This window comes from Clarias gariepinus, chromosome 2 (assembly GCF_024256425.1).
Source record: "Clarias gariepinus isolate MV-2021 ecotype Netherlands chromosome 2, CGAR_prim_01v2, whole genome shotgun sequence".
NCBI classification, from domain to species: domain Eukaryota; kingdom Metazoa; phylum Chordata; class Actinopteri; order Siluriformes; family Clariidae; genus Clarias; species Clarias gariepinus.
In genome coordinates this window covers 37363759-37384463 of record NC_071101.1, presented here as the reverse complement: position 1 = coordinate 37384463, position 20705 = coordinate 37363759, and the positions used below count along the sequence as shown (strand labels likewise).

At 39.8% G+C, this 20705-nt stretch overlaps 1 protein-coding gene across 1 annotated transcript in view; it reads left to right on the top strand.

Annotated features, from left to right (window-relative positions):
- Positions 1-5742: 5742 nt before the first annotated feature.
- adgb (androglobin) overlaps positions 5743-20705 on the top strand; it is a 38690-nt gene continuing 23727 nt past the window's right edge. Inside the window, exons 1-9 of the mRNA XM_053515494.1 lie at positions 5743-5819; positions 6215-6368; positions 8809-8901; positions 9452-9523; positions 9956-10159; positions 11214-11353; positions 12974-13060; positions 17401-17555; positions 19964-20076. Of these exons, the coding sequence (XP_053371469.1) occupies positions 5743-5819; positions 6215-6368; positions 8809-8901; positions 9452-9523; positions 9956-10159; positions 11214-11353; positions 12974-13060; positions 17401-17555; positions 19964-20076 (1095 nt within the window). The remainder of the gene's footprint in view (positions 5820-6214; positions 6369-8808; positions 8902-9451; positions 9524-9955; positions 10160-11213; positions 11354-12973; positions 13061-17400; positions 17556-19963; positions 20077-20705) is intronic.

Here is a 20705-nt window from a genome sequence, read left to right as displayed (position 1 = left end):
TCACTGTATTTTGGTCAGTTGTTTCACCAGTATGCGGTTTTTTCCCAAACAATGTTGGAAACACACACTGCTTTGTTTGCTCTAGTGTTACAATTTCACTTCTCTGGAACAAAGCAAAGCTCCATGAGACATGCGGTGTAAAGGATGTATTGAAGTAAAATATCATGATGGTTTTGCACAGCACCCTGACTGACCTCAACCCCGTTTCACTGCTTAGGGATAAACTGGAGCTTCCTCGACATCTCGACATCAGTACCTGACCTTGCTACTCTTGGAGCTAAACTGGAAGAAAACTGATCCCAACAAGTCTTCACAGGAGACAGGAGTGGAGTGCATTATTTTAAGGAAATCCATGTTAATGCCATACCTTTTGTAACAGAATGTTCAACAAGCACGCGTACAGTAAGTTTCATGGCCAGGTATCCTTTTAGTCATGTACGTGCCAGTAACAAACAACACCGTCATTACTCATCCTTTTGTTCCAGGTTGGTAGGGTGCTCACAGCACAAAACATCTCCTTACTGAGTCCTAATATTGTAACCTTGTGATTATGATTTCATGTCTAAGTATAGCATATAAACTGTCCTGCTTTTCTGTACTTGTCAAGGGATTGACAAAATAGATTCAACACAGTGAGTATAGCGCTCTAATCCTGTCTTCTTTGTTAGATTTGTTGTTAAAACAGTGTCATCATACAATGCCCGTGGGTGATGTTAGTTCCAATATTTGACTGTCACTAAATGTATAATGGGCATTCCATGCAAACTGGGACTTCGGAAGAAATCTCCTGTGAGTGAAGGCATAAAACTGATTGACATTTATAGAAAACTTCAAGAGCAGTACAGTAAAGAAGCTCTCCAGTAGAACTTTTGTTTGGTGCTAATATTTAAAGAAGGCCATAAATCCATGAATGACGATCCTGGCCTAGGTGGCTTGGGGGCCACTCCAGCTGTTTCCATAAATATTCGGTGAATGAAACGCTTGATCCATAAAAAGTGATTGATAACTTGTCCCCAATTTGCAGAAAATCTGTCCAAACTGTGCACACAATCATTCACCAACATCACTTGCACATTACAGGAACTCAGTTTTGAGTTATTGCCACACCCCGAGTTCCTTATTGACTTCTAATCAAATGTTGCATTGGCACATGAGTGACCAAATCGACTTCCTCAAATAATGCTGTCACAGCTGAAAATCTCAAAGACTACATAACTAATGTGTCAGCCCATTTAGTCTCATTCAGCATGCTTATCTTGCTGAAGAAACATCACACGGGTTGCTCCGTGGAATTCGGGGTAACCGTTTGGAAGTAGCACCCACTGCATGCTGGCATGTTCTTACAGTACTGTATGTGAATAATTCTTGTTCTTGCAAAAATACAATATCGCAAAATATGCACACACAGTGAAGCATGCTTCCAGAATGTTTAATGAATCACATTTTCAGTAATAAAAACTGCCTGATTTCTAGATATAAACTGATCAAACACTGACCAGTGAATTGAATAACATTATGAGTTATATACAGTACCAATAAACTGGTGACAGGATCATAGGCATCCAGGGTCCAATGGAACAAGGGCCAGCTTGCACAGGCTAATCCCACAGGAAAGCCAATGCTGGCAAGAAGAGAAAAGCACCAGAACACAAAAGGCAAAGAGACCAAGGCTGTTGATTCGGTCTCCAATCCCGGCAGATCCCAATCCGATTGAGCACTCATTGAATGCACAGGACAAACAAGTTCGATGCATTTAGGGCCGACCTCACAACCCACTGTACCCAAAGAAACTGCCAACAATGGGCCAGTTACCTGGCACCACAGCATACCCGCAAAGGTCCTATGGAGCCACGCCCCTATGGCCCAGAACCTAAAACCTACCGAAGGTGGTTTTAAAGTTATGGCCGATCGGTGTATATGCTGAGAAGAGGAAATAACAGAAGTATTTTAAGAATTCTGAGGAGGATGCCCTCTGCTGGCGTGGGGCAGTAAAGTGTGCCGGGCAGACATTAACGTTTTGTAAAGTATCTAATGCTTTGGAGCTGTTTTGCAGCAAGTGGTTAACAGTGAAATGGCTGTGGGAACTGAAAATCTACATTTTGCTAGGACCATCTAAATCTCTATATTTAAACCATATTGAAAACCTGACTCAGGCTTCCAGCTGAACAAACAAAAAGCAGATATCCTTTTCTTGATTAACTTATAATAGTTTGTATACACATACAGTATCACCACTATGTGCTTTTTAGAAACACCTGCAATACGACTGGCATACGGTACAGTGCAGTTCATCTTTCCTGCATCACCTTCTGCCTGTCCTCCATACATCTCCCTACAGGCCTGAGATAATGAAGCTAGTATTTATTTTAAAATGGCTTCATGTTAATCTGGGTTGACTAATGTGTCCTTAAGGGAAGGGAAGGAGCTACTTACAAGGGCTTAATTGTCACCAACGTTCAGCGATCACCATAGCTGGGGCTTGGCATGGTGTTTCCCAGAACAACACTGGTGATAACGGTATTGCACAAGGGGATGGTTAAATCAGCATTTTAAGTAAGTTATCACACATTGAAGGCATCAGCATTTCAATAAAACTGCAATGAAACACTAACACAGAAAAAGATTTTAAGTACGGGAGAAAGTCTTTTTTCACATAGCAGTGTTTTACAACTGCATTTCAGATCTGTGGTCTTCTGTAGATATCTGTGGGTTATTTTTGCTGGTGTTGAAAGTCTCCAACTACCAAAACCATGGTACAATGCTCAGAAAGTTTTGGCTTTCATGGATTGGTAAGTAATTATATTCTATTTTAAAAAATAGATTATTGTCCACACATTGTATTGTAAACAGCTAGGTCAGGAGACATGTCCCGAGATTGTGGCAAAGATGTGAAATTTTTGGTCTGCATCAAGAAAAGAAAAAAAAAAGATTGCTCAAACTACTAAAATTGGGTTAAGAACCGAAAAACACATGGTTAGAGTCTGGAAGGATAGTGGTGAACCATCACCTTCAAGGAAGAAATGTGGTTGAAAAAACATTCTGAATGTGCATGATGGGCGATCATTTAAACATTTAATCAAACTAATGGTTTAAAAAATGTGAATCTCACAGCTATGCTTAATGGTGACAGTATAAGAGCATCTCCACACACAATGTCGTACTCAAGAGTACTCAAGGGATTGCTATGGAGCATGAAGAATGGACTGTGGAGCATTGGAAACAGGTCATGTGGTCTGATGAGTCGAGATTCACCCGCTTCTACAGTGATAGGTGGATCAATGATCAATGAGAAAAAAAGGTGGATGAATTGATGCATTTATCATGACTTGTAGGGGCAGTGTTATGATCTGGGTCTGCTTTAGTTGGTCAGCAACATTATTTGCCCAAAAATTCAGCTGACTACCTGAATATACTGAATGACCAGGTGGTTTCATCACTTTTTTTCTTTCTTGATAACACTGGCGTTTTTCGAGATGCCAATGCCAGAATTCATTGTTGAAGGTTATGAAAGAATGTTTCAGAGAGCATAAGACATCATTTTTACATATGGATTTCCCACCACAGAGTCCAGACCTCAACCCCTTTTAGTCTTTGGTATGTGCTAAATATATATATATATATATATATATATATATATATATATATATATATAAAAAATACAAAATGTGTGTAAGTGTATACATGTGAGTGGCAGAAACTATATTATCTTTAACACCTTTAACAAATCTGACTTTCACGCACTGTCCGCTTTCTTAGAAACATCTGTCTGTTCATGATAATCAGTCACGTAGCAGCAATGCAATGACTTTTGATGATTTGTTTTTCACACCATTCTGTGCGACTCTTGAGACTATTCTGTGTGCGTGTGTGTGTGTGTTTGTAAAGACACTTAGGAGATCTTTGGTTTCAAATCTACTTAGATCAGCCCATCTGGTACTACCAATCATGAATTTTTTTTTTCATGACGATGATTGATGTGAACATTAATAGAAGTTCTTGACCTGGATCTGCTTGAGTCAGCCCAACACATGATAACTGCATAAATGGGTAGATGTACATGTGCTCCTGTTGTTTGTCCTCTGTGTCATAGTCCTCTTTAGCCTATAATTCATTAAAGATACAGTAGTAAAACCTTTAGATGTGGATGTCCACCTGCCTAATATTCCTTGGATTACTTTTGGTATGTCCTGACCACTGCATTCTGGAAACATCAGATGATAGCTGCAGTTTTGGAGTTGCTCTGACTCAGTCCGCTAGCCATCACAATTCGGTCTTTGTCAAAGTCACTTAAAACCTGAAGTTTGCCCATTTTTCTGCTTCCAAAACATCAACTTTAGCAAAGAAAAAGCTGCCTAATATATCTCAACCACAAAAATGTAGTTACTGTGAGAAGGGCCAAACTGTAACGGCTAGACAACTGGGTCAGAGCAACTCCAAAACTGCAGCTTTTGTAGGATGTTTTCAGCCTGCACTAATCAGGACATACCAAAATTGGTCCAAGAAAGGCAAACTGGTAAACTGGTGACAGGGTCATAGGTGGTCATGTCTCACTGATGTGATCCGATCCAATAAAAGCCCTTTTGATTAAATTGTTGAAAAGGTGAATGCTTGTTTTGATAGAAATGTGTCTGAACACAGTATATATATATATATGGATTGTGAACAATTTTTTTCCTCCAGGAAGAATTCACATAATCAGGTTAAAATGTATGTATATTAAATTTTTTTCCCCCAAGTGTACACTATATGGATAAAAAGTATTTGGCCAAACTTTAATAAAAATGAATCCAAATACAATATACTTCATTATGGAGTGAGCCCCCCTTTTGCAGCTATAACAGATTGCACTCTGCTTGGAAGGCTGTCCACAAGATTTTGAAATGTGTTTCTGTAGGAGTTCATACCCGTTCATTCTGTAGAGCATTTATGAGGTCAGACACTGATGTTGGACAAGAAGGCTCGGCTTACAATCCTGGTTTCAGTTCATCCTTAAGGTGCTTGATGAGAGGTTAAGGTCAGGGCTCTGTGTTTGGACCAGTCAAGTTCTTCCACACAAACTCATCAAACCATGTCTTTATAATCCTTGCTTTGTGCACTGGGACACAGTCATGTTGGAATAGAAATTGGCCTTCCTCAAACTGTCGCCACAAAGTTGGAAGCATAGCATTGTCCAAGATTCTGGTTCTGGTCTCCTGAAGCATTAAGATTGCCCTTCATTGGGGATAAGGAGTCTGATTGAAACACCTGAATTCATTAATTAACAGGGTTAGCCAAATACAGTACCTGTATGTGTTTGGCAAGAGAACCAAAGAAAACAAACAAATGTTTATTAAAATGTAACAATCATAACAATTTTGTAAAAATAAAAAAAGGGCGGCAAAATATTCCTTTCATTTTGTGCGCGCGCGTCATACGCACTCCTGTAGGTTATTTAAGCAACAACACACCAAAAACCACATCTAAAAACAGCATTGATTAACACAGGCTAGAATAATAACTAGAATAATACTGCACTAGGTCAGGTACAAAGAATAACTTAAACTTTTTTTTCGCGCTGTTTCCCCTGTCCAATCGTCTCGGGACTGAGGGGAGTGCTGCAGCCTCAGAGGCCGGTGTGGCGTCGTTGCCTAGCAACAGAACAAACAGCTCCGATTCCTCTGTTCGGCGTTCTATGACGTCACTGTTTTATTACTGGAAAAAATATTTAAAAAGGAGTAAATTAAAAGAAAAAAATCAACTGTCATGTCGAAGCCAGCATTAAAGAAAAAAGACAATTCGTCCAGCCGCGAAGCTTTATCTAAAGAGTCGCCCAGTAAAGAGTAAGTGCTGCTGCCTACTTCAGCTAGCGTCTCAGGGCTGTGTAGATGATTGTGTTGTTATTTAGTGAGATCCCTGGCATGGAATAATAACTTGCTTGATACTCTCTAAACTCCAGAGAAATGTTTCAGGTCACTGCTTACTAATGATCTTTAAGTTTTGCATGCTGCATTGATTATAATAACTTATTATCCCATGCTATTGTTGTTGACATGTACTGTAGAACTTTGGGGTCCAAGGCTGTGGTTCAGTGGACCTCCTGCCTTTCAAATGTTCATGTTTTGTTGCTCTGTAATAATTAGTTAAATCACTTTTGCTGGTAATTTAGAAAGTGCTAAAATATGCAAGGTTTTAAGTTGAGAACCACTGACCTACGTAAAGCACTGGCTGTATGCAGGACCTCCTCCGGTGTCTCTGGGAGATCCTCAGACGAGCTTTGGAGAAGCAGTGTCTCGATTTGGCCCGAATGGAACGAGACCGAAGTCAGTGCTGAGAAATGGGACGCTGCCAAAGGAGGAAAGGATGCCAAGGCTAGGAAGAGCCCTCTTACTGTGAGTGCCACTCATATCTTGGAAGCCGTTATATACTACTATATAGTTATTTGTGTAATTCACAGGTGTCAAACTCAAGGACGCAAATGTAGTATGAGGCAGTGGTGGCTAAAACGGTTGAGGCTCTGAGTTGTGGAACGCAGGACTGGGGGTTCAAGTCCCGCCACCACTTGGTCACCCATAACCTTATACAAAATAAAACCCAACCACTGCGTTTAAGCCTGGTTAGAAAATAATGGAAAGATTATGATGGAAACGGAATCTAGTATAAAAGCTGTTTCAGATGTGGATCAAATGATCTAACATCGTGACCCCTAGGATAAAAGGGACAAAGACCAAGAAAAAATAATCTTAAAGACACAAGTAGTAGTATTTAAATAGTAAATATTAAAGTAAGTAAATATTCACATGAATTAGAAATTTCTTATTATTCTATACCCCCTTCATTATAAAGTGCAAAACCCAGTATCATTTGTTGTGATTACATTCATCAGAGCATCATCACATGCTCCAGCAGAAAGGATTATAGGTTAAATAAGGACCTTTTGTACAAAGCTTAAAAACGATAAACAGTGCAGAATATAAAATTTGTAAGATAGCAATATTTCATAAAATGAAAGCTAAACATGAAAGCCTGCTACAGGTCTCAAAAAAGTTGGGACTATAATAGCTATAATAGGGATGTCTTAGAGAGGCAGAGTCTCTCCAATCTATAAAAGAGTGCATAAAAAGATTCCTTAATGTCTAATTACGACTTAGCAAATCTCATCATTTACAGTGCATAACATCATCAAAAGATGTGCGTTAGGGACAAGTTTAAAGACCTTTGTTGAATGCCTGTGTTATTCGGGCTCTCAGACGACACTGCATCACTTAGTGGCTTGATCGTGTCATTGACATTACTAAATGAGCCCATTGGTAAACACAATCCACCGTGCCAGCTGCACATGCCAACTAAAGCTCCAGTATGTAAAAAAGAAGTGTCCGCCAGGCCAAAGAGGAGGTAGCTTTTTCAGTGTGTTGTATGGGGGTACAGAAGTGCATGGTATGAGAAGCTTGCATGTTTTGGAAGGCACTATGAAGGCTGAATGGTATATAAAGGTTCTTACACAACATCTATTTCAGGGAAGGCCTTGTGTAGTTCAGCAGGACAATGCAAAGCCACATGATGCAGCTACTACAACAGCATGGCTTCATAGTAGAAGAGTCCAGGTGCTGAACTGGCCTGCCTGCAGTCCAGAGTTTCCACGTCGTTTCAAATTAAAATTTTATTTGTCACTTGAATATATAGAAAACATTTGGTGCATCATTAAACAAAAAACAGGCCAAAGACAACCACAAACTCTTTAGCAGCTGGAAAATGGGACCAAATTCCAACACCAAAACTTTAAAAACTCTTAACCTCAATGCCTAAAAGTCTTCAAACTGTTTTGAACAGAAAAAGGAGATGCTACACAATGGTAAACATGCCCCCGTCACAACTTTTTTAAGACCTACTGTACGACAGGCATCCAATTTGAAATTAGCTCATTTTGTGCATAAAATTTTTTAATTTCTCAGTTTAAATTTAAAATTTAAATGTATTATTTCGATGTTCTATTGTAAATAAAATATTGGCTCATGTGATTTGAAAGTCTTGTGGCAATAGGTACGTTCCAGTTACATAACAATATTATTTTAATAACTGCTTGAAAAATACTGTATGCTAGCTATGGGTGTAAGTATGGTTCTCTGAACACTTGACACACAGAGAGAAGTGTTTTATGCATTGATTTTCACTGCTGATTTGGTTCTTCACTGCGTTCCAGTTAAGAACCAAATTTACACCCATAATTATCACTTTATGTTACTCCTCGTCACTGCCAAAGGTGGTATTTAACACCTTTACACCCCCCGCTACAATGATCTTAAGGTTCCATCTGGGAAGGTGTTCAGAGATAATCACCTTGCCCGCACTGTTGGGAGGGGTGATGTTGACCTTGATGCCTGGGTAGCTTCCCGGCTGGAGTATGTCACATTACAAAACTTTGATTTGTAGGTTATGATATTGATGATAATGAGGATGACCTGTGTGTTACTCAATGGAATAAGTGGGTCTGCTTAGACCAGGGATCATCTTCATGTCTTTGAAGCAAGGTAGATAAAGTATGAATGAATGGTAAATGTTTTGTGGAACAACAATCGTAGTAGTAACTTCGTTAAATTTGTTCATCTGGTGCACAAATTTGAATTAAATAACCTCTAGTGTTCAGGATAACTTCTTGGACTGCTAAGAGCACCTCAGCTGTGACTTGGAAGGTAGGTGCCACTGGCATGGACGGCGGGTACCATGGTTTCACGGTCTCTCCGGCTGTTTGCTTTGATTGCTAAATTATGTGCAACTTTATAACAAAATTAGCAAAACGGTTTCACCAAATAATTCATATACCGATGTTCTCAGCAGTTCTTTGAAGACCCAGATGGGAAGGTAAAGATCCCAACATCGTTGACTGTTCACTCCTGGAAACGGCCCTCGGAGCACATGGTGAACAAGGTAAGCACTTTTTAGCATCATTTCCAGGTTGCACTCTAGTACAGTTGGTCATAATAAGAACCCCAAGTTAGGGTAAGACATCATTTTTAGAATCTTTTGCTTCTATTTGTATTCCTCATGGAAACTGCACAAAAATTGCTGCTGCAAGCTTGTTTTTTTATGCAAAATGCAAACGTAGTCTGATGCAGCAAGGCCAATCAGCTCAACTTTTTGCTACATACAGTATGAAAGGTCTAATTGGCGAAACAAAGCGAGGTCAGCCTCCGTTTTTATTTCCATGTTAACAACGAGCTGAGGCGGCAGCACGAAGCCTTCTCCCTCGGAGTGTGCGAGTCTTTAATTCAGAGTTGATTAGGGAGTCTATTAGCGGATAATAATCAAGCATTCATAGAGCGTTGGTTCTTCACAACGCCAGGTCTGGAATGAGTCAGCATAATCAGTGAGAGCACTGAAACATAGAGAGAGGGAGACAATTAAATCAATTGAATATGAGATATAAATTTGTGCTTTGTTCAGATGAGATAATTTCATATAATATTTTTTACACCAGGTTCCAGTTGTTGTGGAAAATGAATCGGCGTTTGATCTCACTTCAGCCAACGAGCATTTGTTCTCCAGTGAAGTAAGTATCAAGAGACCAGCAGCTTCTAGAACTCCACACGCAGCACATAACCCGCCTCCCAGAGTCCCAGAAGTACCGTTCAGCACTCTAACAGAGTATATACTATCACAGTGTAGGAATGATAGCCCAGTTTTCACCAGTATAAATGATTTGCTAGCCACTCTGACCCTGTGTCATGTCCCAATCCTTATATCATTGTAGATTTTTCGTTTATTTCATATTCTTATTTCTCTATTTGAATATTCACATGTTTAAAGGGTGTCTCCCAGTGAAACCCCTTCTTGTCTTTAGCTCACAGGCAGTCGTATAAGCATTTCACTGCATATTATACTGTGTATGGCTGTCTATGTGCCAAATAGAATTTGAATTTGATTTGCAATTTGACATAAATCTCTTCTTACGGTTCTCCCTGTTCTTCATCTCATCGCTCAGCTCATGCGCTGGATCATAAGTGAGATCTGCATCGTGTGGCACGTGTGCAACAGACAGCCAGGCGCGGACAACCCACCCTCTGACGATGCCGCCTCCAGCTCCTGGAGACCCTGGGAGCACATCTATTCACTTTGTAAAGCTTCCAAGGGTCATGTGCCGCTTTATAACGTCTACGGGAAATACGTGGTCCGGCTCTACTGGATGGTGAGATCGCGTCCCATTTGCGTTGGAAAATATTGACGTAATGACATGCACATATTCCTATCCATTTGCGTTACTGTTGCACTACAAAGATGACTGGTGTGCAAATGCTGAATCTATAAGCTGATACACACCATGATTAAAAATATATGCACCCCTGACGATCACATCTATACGTGTGATTTACAAACATTTTTTCCCTTAAAACAAAAGGCTTTAATGTTTGCACTTATCCATGACTACCAAATGCAGACCAACATATATCATAGAAAAAGAAAAACGTTACCTAGTTACCTCTGTTGTGGTTCAGAGTTAGAGCCAACCCACAATGACCTTGATGTTAGCTGTCAGGCAGCCATGCATGATTAATAGGTGAAACCTCCACACCTACTGCCATGTACATCTGTACATTCCTCTATTAGGATGCTCTAAGATGTCCTGCAGGCAGTGATTAAGAGAGAACACAAGTCTTATCAGACAGCTGAATGTGTATGTGTGTGTGTGTGTGTGTGATGGGTATATTAACGTGTCTCTAGTGAGCTGTAGCTGGTAGCCTTTGTATTGGTTAAAGATCATTTAAGAAATGCAAGAAATGTATGAAATTCAGACCTATACTGTACTGTAGGTGTCAGTGGGTTTAAGTTACATGTCCATGCCAAAAGCTTCTCTCTCTCTCTCTCTTGCTATTTAAATCAAGTACACTTCAGTCAAGGACACTACCCCTACACTAATGGACTGTTGGTAAAAAAAGGGAACTCTCGACACATGTAACTTTTCACGAGTAAAGTGAAATCAAATATAAGAGAGAATATTTGGTCTCAAGTGCAGGTAAAACAGTTCAAAAAACACTACTGTGCAAAACTTTATAGTAAATCAGAATACTATTGTTAAGGGCTTAGCTGTAGAAATCCCCTTCTGGTTAAACATTAATGGTTTGTGTTAAACTGAACCATATTCACGTTGTGGCTATAACACTACATCTTACTGTATAAATATTGTAGATCCTGGATCCAGTTCTCCCTTCCTTGATTTTGATATCCTGGTGTATCTGTCTCAGGGCTCCTGGAGGAAGATCACTATAGATGATTCGTTGCCATTTGATGATAAAGACAATCTGCTGCTTCCAGCTACGACCAACCAGTCTGAGCTCTGGCCTATGCTGCTGGCGAAGGCCATACTTAAATTGGCCAGTACAGAGTAAGTACTTTATCAGAATTAAAACCTGTTTAAATAAGTTCTTAAAATGGACCAAGACTTGAAAACTGTTGAGGATTTTATTCTGGAATCTGTTCTAGTAATATAATTGTTAGGGTGATTGTTTGGCTCTGTTAATGAGGTGTTATAGGAGGCAAGACGTCTTAAACCATGAGTCCATGTCCCCTTTTTGCAGCTATAACAGCTTCCGCTCTCCTTGGAAGACTGTCCACATGATTCTGGAGTGTTTCTGTGGGAATTCGTGCCCGTTCATTTTGTAGAGCGTTTATGAGGTCAGGCGCTGATGTTGGACTGGCTCACAATCTCAGTTCCAGTTCATCCCAAGGGTGCTTGATGGGGTTGAGGTCAGGGCTCTGTGTGCAGGCCAGTCATCTTCTTCCACACCGAACTCATCAAACCATGTCTTTATAGTCCTTGCTTTGTGCATTGGGACACAGTCATGCTCCCTTAAGTCTTGCCACAAAGGTGGAAGCATAGCATCGTCCAAGATGTGTGGATATGCTGAAGCTTTAAGATAGCTCTCCAGTGGGAATAAAGAGCGTGATTGAAACACCTGAATTCAATAATTATAGCATATATGAGGGGTATGTTCTTACATTATATAAACCCTATATGTCCCTATATGTTTTGAAAAATGGACAAAAATCAGGGAATGTTGTATGTTTGTACATGCACTGCACACTCACTGGCGACTTATCAGAATGTTAAAATAAAATTGACTTAAATGTGAATTTTGCATGATAGGCCCCTTCCTTTATTTCCTATGATCTTACATTAAAATGCTGTAATTTGTTTATGTACTTTTATTGTATTTTTTTGCCTATGTCATTCCTAACACACTTGCGGTAAATAAACACTATTATATAAATACTAGATGGTTCTCAGCTATCAAGCGAGGATGCTTAGCTTGTTTCACGGCGAATATGGCATGATAGCAGTTTGGCATTGTCCTTAAACTATAACAACAGACAGACATACGGACGGTTAAAGCATTGGTGTGTCACTTGTGGTACAATACATGGTATAATAGACGGTGATGTCTGGAGGAATGCTACGTAAGTACACATCACATTAACGCAGTCTTGCTGCTGATGACGTGTATCTTACGTTGAAGTCGAATCGATGTCAGCATGGGAAGAAGAGAAGCTGTGAAATGGTGCGCTTAATTAATAGCTGCTGGACTGCCTGAATGCAGCATCCCGTGAGGCGCAATTAGAGCTTCAGCCATCTGGATTCTTCAAGAAAGAGAAGGAGAAGGGGAGCAATAGGCCACACACATGCACCCAGATTCCATGAAACTGTCACATAATGAAGTTATGCATAGCCACTAAATTTGCTTGCTCTTGGTCCTATCGCACCCAGGGGAGTGGTTTAATTTCCCTGTGTGTCTCATTTCAGTCAGTTCACAATTTTAATCTTAATACAGTAGCTTCTTGGTCTCAGTGTACATTTATTTTCCCTTGCTTTCAAATAAGCCTAGCAACTGAGTGTGTGCATCGAATGTGGTACTCAGGACATATAGATAAAGAGCTCATTTAGGCAAATTGGCCTAACAGAAGCTTTTATAGGTGGAATTAACATTTGTGAATCTCTTTACTTTAGAATGGTGCGAAATACCATCAGAGAGCTAGAAGAATTCAGCATTGTCCACTGTCTGACCAGCTGGATCCCGGAGCGTCGTCCCCTTAAGTAAGACTCTGTTATACTGTAGCTCCCATACTGCTAGACTGTTATTTACACTGTTGTTTTCCTTATGGGACTCTGAATGTACCATGGCTATTGATTGTATTTCTGCTGACATTTATTACCCAAGCATTCTTATATATAGTAAACCACTTCACTACTATGGCCACTGGTGGTGCATTGCCTGATATTTTTCACGTATACTCTATATATGAACATTTTTCATACACTCATGCATGCTTTTTTGACAACCCATTCCTGACACCTTTTGGATTTTTGCACAGGGCCAATCATTTTTTGACAGCTGAACTTAAAACGTTCCCAGGTTTTCAAACCACTGCATGGCCTGGCTTTGCTCGATTGCCTGTATGTGTAAATGAGATGCTGCCCTGTGATAGACTTGGGTCTCATCCAGTAAGTATTGCTCCTGGGAGAGGCTTCTGATCAGGGTAAAGCATAGCACTTACCATAGCTGAGTTAATCAATATATACCGTCGAAGGAAGATGTTAGAGACAAAGAAACTAAAATGGAGATTCAATTTCTCATTTCTTTAGAATTGTGTAAAGCTGCTTTGCGACAATGAAACGCTATACAAATTGAATTGAATTAAATTGAATTAAAACCACCCTATCAGAAGACATATACTGTGGTCATGGCAAAGATTAGGGTAAGATGAAAGGTGGATAAAGTGATGCACCCATCATGCCTAGTGCTTTAATACAAGCTTGTGGCGGCAGTGTTATAATGTGGCAGTTATTTAAATTGTGTGGGATTTATCAACATTCACTGTTTACAGCAGTGCATACATAAAACCTGTGCCAAATTGTTGTGCGGATCAGTTGGTCTGTGGCAAGCCTTTAATGGGAGCAGCAGAAAGACTAACAGCATACGCATGTGTGAAAAAAGTGTACTTGTGGTTCTTACACATAGAATTAGAAATTCTTGTACACAAGCTTTTGATAAATGGTAGGTTAGCACTGAAGGCCAGTAATTTGGAGCAGTGTAGCTGGCAGAGCTGTAAATCCACAGTCTTTCATCCCCATTACTAGGAATAAAGGTCTTTTTTGTGACAGCTCTCTGTTCGCTATGTTTTAGTGAACTGTGTAACTGTGTTACTCTCCCTTTGGGACTGAAACAATGTCTAGTTTTTCACCAGGTTAGGCAGACACAGTCCTGAGCAGGCCTTTTTTCTTGCCACAGTGGTTAAGCAGTAATGGCTGCAAATATCACCTTTCTTTAGAACTCCTATACAGTGGAACCTTGGATTACGAGCATAATTTCACAAGGTCGTATTTCAAAACACTCATAAACCAAAGTTACTGTCTCCATAAGAAATAATGGAAACTCAAATTATTCGTTCCACAGCCCAAAACATTTATTAAATTAAATTAATACATAAAAATAATTGATACAAAATATAAAGTGAAAATAAAACAAATTAACCTGCACTTTACCTTTAAAAAAAAAGTAAAAAAAAAAAAACGACAGATAGTTGTTTCTGTTTATATGCGCAGGCATATACACACATATGTGTGTGTGTGTGTTTGTGTTTTTGTGTGTATGTGTGTGAAGCTAAAGTAAGAGAAGAGGAGGATTTAGAACCTCCCCTCAGTAACACTTCTTTCTCTCATATTTAAGTTTTTCACACACGCACACACAAACACACACACGCACACACCCACACATGAACACACACACACACACACACCCACACACTAAGGGAAAGACTGTTTAATCAGACAAATTAACAAGGAACATCAGAATCACTGCTGTAAAGTAAAAATAAAACAAATTAACCTGCACTTTACCTTTGAAAAGAATCGCGTCAGAGCAGTGTTTCCATTAGAAAGAGAGAGAGAGTGTGTGTGTGTGTGTGTGTGTGTGTGTGTGAAGGCAAGAGAAGGAGGGGAGGAGCAGTGTGTGTATGAAGGCGAGAGGAGGGTGTGTGTGTATGTGTGTGTGTGTCCAATGAAGCGCGCACACACACAAAGTGCAGGCTAACACTCAAAGGAAGAGAGAGAATGGATCCTTAACCTCTCTAACGAGAGTTCTTTTGCTTTACATGCGTGCACACATGTTACAGTATAATAAACAGCACACATGCGCTGTACACACGCATACAAACAATAAATAAAATATTTATTATGCACACACACGTGGTCAAAGTGTTATAGTAAACAGTACACGCGTGCACGACAGTGGCGGCCGGCCCATAGGGGGCGCTGGGGCACCGCCCTCCCTGATAAGAGGGGCTAAAAATGTAAAATATATTTTTTTACAAATTAAGTTTTTAAATTCGGTTTACCCACCAGTATGTGCCTACATGCGATATGAATAACATATACAACATTTCCCACCTAGTGACATTCATTCACCAGTGAATTTCCACAGACAGACTTGTATCGTTTCTGTCATGGGGCGCTGAGAAAAAGCGCCCCTGAGTGCAGTCAAACAGCCAGTCATGTAGCTGTTGCTAGGGTAAATTAATAAATATGCGGCCAATCAGGTTCTCAGAATTTTATGGTCTTGGGGCGCTGGAAATTCTGCCCCAAGTCGCAGAAAATACCGCGAGATTTAAGTTTTTTTTTTTCTTTTGAGGCGCGGCCAATCAGAGAGAGGCGCGGTCAATCAGAGTAATGATGGCGAACTTAACGAGCGAAGAGCAGTTTCCACCAAATTCTGTGAGATCCTTATTAATATACCCGTTTTAGACTGTTGTGTTAAATTGCATTTTTAAAACTGTTTTTCTTTGTGTGAACCACTTTGAGATGCAACTTTGCTTGAAAGGTGATCCAGCTGATCATACCCTTTGATGTTGATTATTGTATTTGATACTCTCTTAAGCATGCATGGCGTATTATACAATGGAAATTTGTTCATTTACTTTAGCTGTGAAACTGGTGATTTTGAGGAGGAGATTAAATCATTACTGTTAATTGTAATCATCGTCTGATTGTTGATTTTAATTCTTATATTGGACTAAGCAAAGAAATATTTTGTCACATCAGCCCCACCAGGAAAAAATTTCACCAGCCGCCACTGGTGCACGAATGTTGATTATACAGTACAAGTAAGAGACGGGCACTAAGACCCTGCAGAGGAGACGATTACCCACAATTCCGCAGCGAAAAAGAGAGAAAAGACATTAGCTCAGTTGTGATCACGTGACACTCGGCGTCAAAACAAAAAGCGCATGTGTGATACATGATACTCGGATGAGGACTTGGTTTTCCAAGTCAAAATTCATTAAAATTTTTTGCTCATCTTGTGGAACACTCGCAAACCGCGTTACTCGCAATCCGAGGTTCCACTGTATATTAATTTTTCCATCTATTCCCTGTGCCCTCAACCCTCTTGCCCATCTATCCAACCCCTCAACCCAACCCTTTCACCAAGTTGAACCACTCATGCAACCAACCCGGCTAGCTAACCCACCAACACAAAAGTCCACTCAACTGTCCACCCATGCCAACCAACTAATCACCCAACCAATTCACCAAACCAACTGAACAGCTCATCAAACCATACACCCCCATATAAACATCTAATTACCCACCCATGCTCTCAGCCAACCAACCAGCCGCTAACCTAACAAATTAACCAAAACAGCAAACACCTCATCGGTATGCCCTGTTGGTTGTAGAGCACAATGCCCTCTGTCAAAGGAACCTTGTCAAAGAATAAAAGTGTATGTATTCACATCAAGTTTACACATGGTTTCACATCATCCTTACAAGCATGTCTGATTGCATACAGTATACAGGTCTCTGTGTGTGTTTGATCATAGCCAGGTGTCTGTAACTTTTTTCAAAGTATTTAAATAAAGTGTGTGGTCTTCGTTTTGAAATGTTGTAGATCTCCCAGTGTGCTAAGCTTTCCGAGCTGCTTCCTGCTGGTTTTTAGGCAGTGTAGACCTGTCATCCTTAAGCAAGTTTTTGTAATCTCTCAGGTAGAACAATGGAAAGTACAAATGAAGGGTAAAAAAGTAATCAAAAGAAGAAGAAGATTCAATTGGTTATTTATTTGTCTGTGCCTCTAAAAAGTGCATGGTCATAAATTTGAAGCAATCGTGTACAGTATATTGATTTCAGGAGCACAATATTTTCCTCTAATTGCTGTTCATTGATTAGTGCAGCTTGATATGCTCCCTGTTCATTCAGCTGGTTAACTTTAGCCATTGATCCCCTTACCAGGACATTAAGCGGATACAAAGCATGGACTGTTTAGCTAGACTTCAACTGGAACCAATAGGTCAGGATGATTAAACACTGCAGTTCTGCTGGTCATAAAGATTTCAGGAATCATTAATAAATGTAGGTTGTTTGTTTGTTTGTTTGTTTGGCAGTCCCAGGCTGAAATATGTAGAAGAAACATGGGAATACCTGAAAAACAGCATTCCTAAATTTCAGCTGATGGATGAGAGCTCAGATGAGAGAACTCCATCAGTCAACATTACTGTCACCAGAGACTCAGCGAGCGAGCCACTTTCACCAAACAAAGGTAATGGAGTATGTCCAAGAGCATACAAACACACCACACCCAACTATTTCATTTATTATAGCCCACGTGTTCCTGACAGAATATAGAACATTTAAAGAAAGACAGGGAAGAGTGGGTATCATGGAGTAATGGAGTATGTGGAATATTCTCTGAAAAATATGGCCACCATCACACCTGAACATCCCAAATTCAATATGCAATTCAGAATTATTCCTTTTTGCTTAATTCCTCTGGAAAGTCTTTTTATGGACTTTGCTAGGATGGTGGTCATGGTACATTTTGGTGCTTGATGGGTTTTGCAAATGCACTTGACAATACTATTCTTGCAAGAGCAATTCTAGAACTGCTAACCTTTCATATTTTAGAATAACATCTGACTGTTGTTGTTACTTAATTATCTATTGTCATATGTGTCATGTTGTAGTTTAAAAATATATATATATTTGGAAGATACTGTAAATCCAAAATTGTGTTCAAACTTTTGATTGGAACTGTACATTTGGCCATACTTTAGTGTATAAAACTCATTCATTGTCTATACCGCTTTATCCTGGATTCAGGGTTGCAAGGGGTCTGGAGCCTATCCCAGCATGAAGTGGGGTACACCCTAGACAGGGTGCCAATCTATTGTAGGGCACACACACAGACATTCATCCACTAAGGGCAATTTGGAAATGTCACATAAGCCTAATCTGCAGGTCTTTGGTTTGTGGGATGAAACCGGAGTACCCAGAGAAAACCCATCAAGCACGGGGAGAACATGCACATAGACGGAGAAGGGAATCGAACATGGACCCTGTAGGTGCAAGGCGACAGTGCTTACCACTACACCACCATGCTGCCTAACTTCAAGACTAAATTTAAATATATTATTTAATAAAACTTTAATCCATTTCAAGGGCTAACATCTAATAGAGCAAAGACATTTTATGAATTACGGCCTCAGGAAGATAGAGAGACAGAGATAGAGAGACAGAGAGAGAGAGAGACAGAAAGAGAGAGAGACACAGAGAGAGGTGTTGGTTAAAACCTGATTTGATCATGTGACTTTGCGAAATGTTGTAGTAAATAAATAATTTCTATTTTAAAGCCTTGCTTAAATTACAGTTTTAAATAAGGTTATTTAAATCAGCTTTGGTTTGTCATCAGATTATTATCAGCCATTCCAAAAATACTATTCATCCATACAAGCCATTACTCATATAAAATTGCCTCAAGCTGAGATATTTTTTCTAGTTTCTGAAAAAGAAAAGAAATTTCCTCCTAGTTAATTTGTCTTTATAGAGAATTTTCCTGTTAGCCATATTTTTAGAAATTTTAACTATCAAATTGTTACATTAGGGTTTAGGGTTTATCACAAACAAACAAAAAAAAGACAAAAAAAACCTTTTTGTCCTCTGAACTTGTTCTTTCGTGTAACATGCATTATTTAAAATGCTGCTGGGACATAAAAAATTCATTGCTGTGCTGAATTCCTTTATATTCTCTCTGGAAAAAAAAATGTGTATCAATAATTCCTTACCAATGCTGCTAGCAACTCCACCTGCTTTCAGGTCCACGACGTATACCATAAGCTAGCATCAATCTGTCTTACATGCTAATAGGGAATAAACTATGAGATAAACCACAAACGTTAAAAATTTGACAGTGATATAGGAGAACGTGAAGGACGTATCACTATGTCGTCGCGAGTCTCCTGTCGCGACAGAAGAATTAGCGATATGCCATATGGCTCATCTGGGTCATTAGCCTCAGTAGGTTAATGACTGAATTACAGCACGATAAAGCTGGAAGGCCTGCTCCTGAAATCCTATTCTCACGCTCCGTCTTTTCCTCTTACCAGCTAATCAGGGGAAGATGGTAACATGCTGTGGCATACATAACTTGGCACCGAGCCCTAGATCCTCCGTGCCTCAAGGAATATCTCCTGCACGCACTTGCGTACACATATAGCTCGTCCTATTAATACTGCAGGAACATTTACAGTGCGTTTTCCCTGAGAACTTGAAGAATAGGTCATCTCATTAACCCTAGAACCCTGTTCCATATATTCAATTCTGTAAGGATAGGATATTATCTCTCTCTCTCTTTCGCTCTCTCTTTTTTAGTGCCATATTTGCGTACCTTGTCTCGTACCTGACGTAACAGATTTATAGCCATAATGGATTCCATTCAAAATGTCTCTCTTATTCTAACACTCCTTTTCTCCCCCACTTCCTGCCATTCTCTCTGATCCCTCTCTGTCAGATGTTATGTCATGTTTTGCTCTCCCCCCAAACCCCCAAAAATGCTTGATTATTATACAACACTAGCTATGATCATGCAACGACACATATTTACAGCATATGCTTCTTTGTTCTGTTTGTCTGATAAGTCTCTCTCTCTTTCTGTCTCTCTCGTCGGTCTAGGCAGTGGACCCCCTCCTCCTCCTCCTCTTTCTCCTGCTCTTCAGATAGTTATGTGTGCCAGTTTCCAGCCATTCAACCTGCAGGAGAAGAAGACCTCCATGCTGGGCCAGATGGTATGTTCGAAAGCTCTCTCGCCTAATTCCACAAATATTGAAATACATTCAGCCCACAATAACAGACAGCTCACAGTACGCCAGCACTGCCACTGAAATTTCCCATGTTATAGCAGGAAAACGGTGTCACTGTTTTAGGCTCAGATTCTGGATATGCGCTCAGTGTCTAAGCATTAAAAAGAAAGGTGATGATAGGATAGTATTAATTAGGTTCTTGCAATGGTTTGTTTATTAAATAAAAAAAAAAAAACACTTACAGAAGTCCTAAATATTCATGAAATTTATGTACATAAATTTCCATTGTAATAAAGTTTTGTCTTCTCATGACTTCAAATGAATTATTACAGGTTAACCGAGCTTAGCGAGTGACACCAATTTAACACGGATGCTCATATCATATAATTATCTAGCTGGGCCTGGGAGCGCCACTGCATGCAGTGGCTGGGTAGTATGGGGGTAACAACCCACTGACAGTAGGGCACAAACCCGAATACTCAGATCCTCAAATCAACAACCTAGAACCTCAGTTGTCTGAGCCATCACTCCCTCTCAATAACCACTTCTATTATACATACACCATATAATGCTAAATGTTTTATGGTGGCACGTTGGCAGAGCAGTTAGCACTG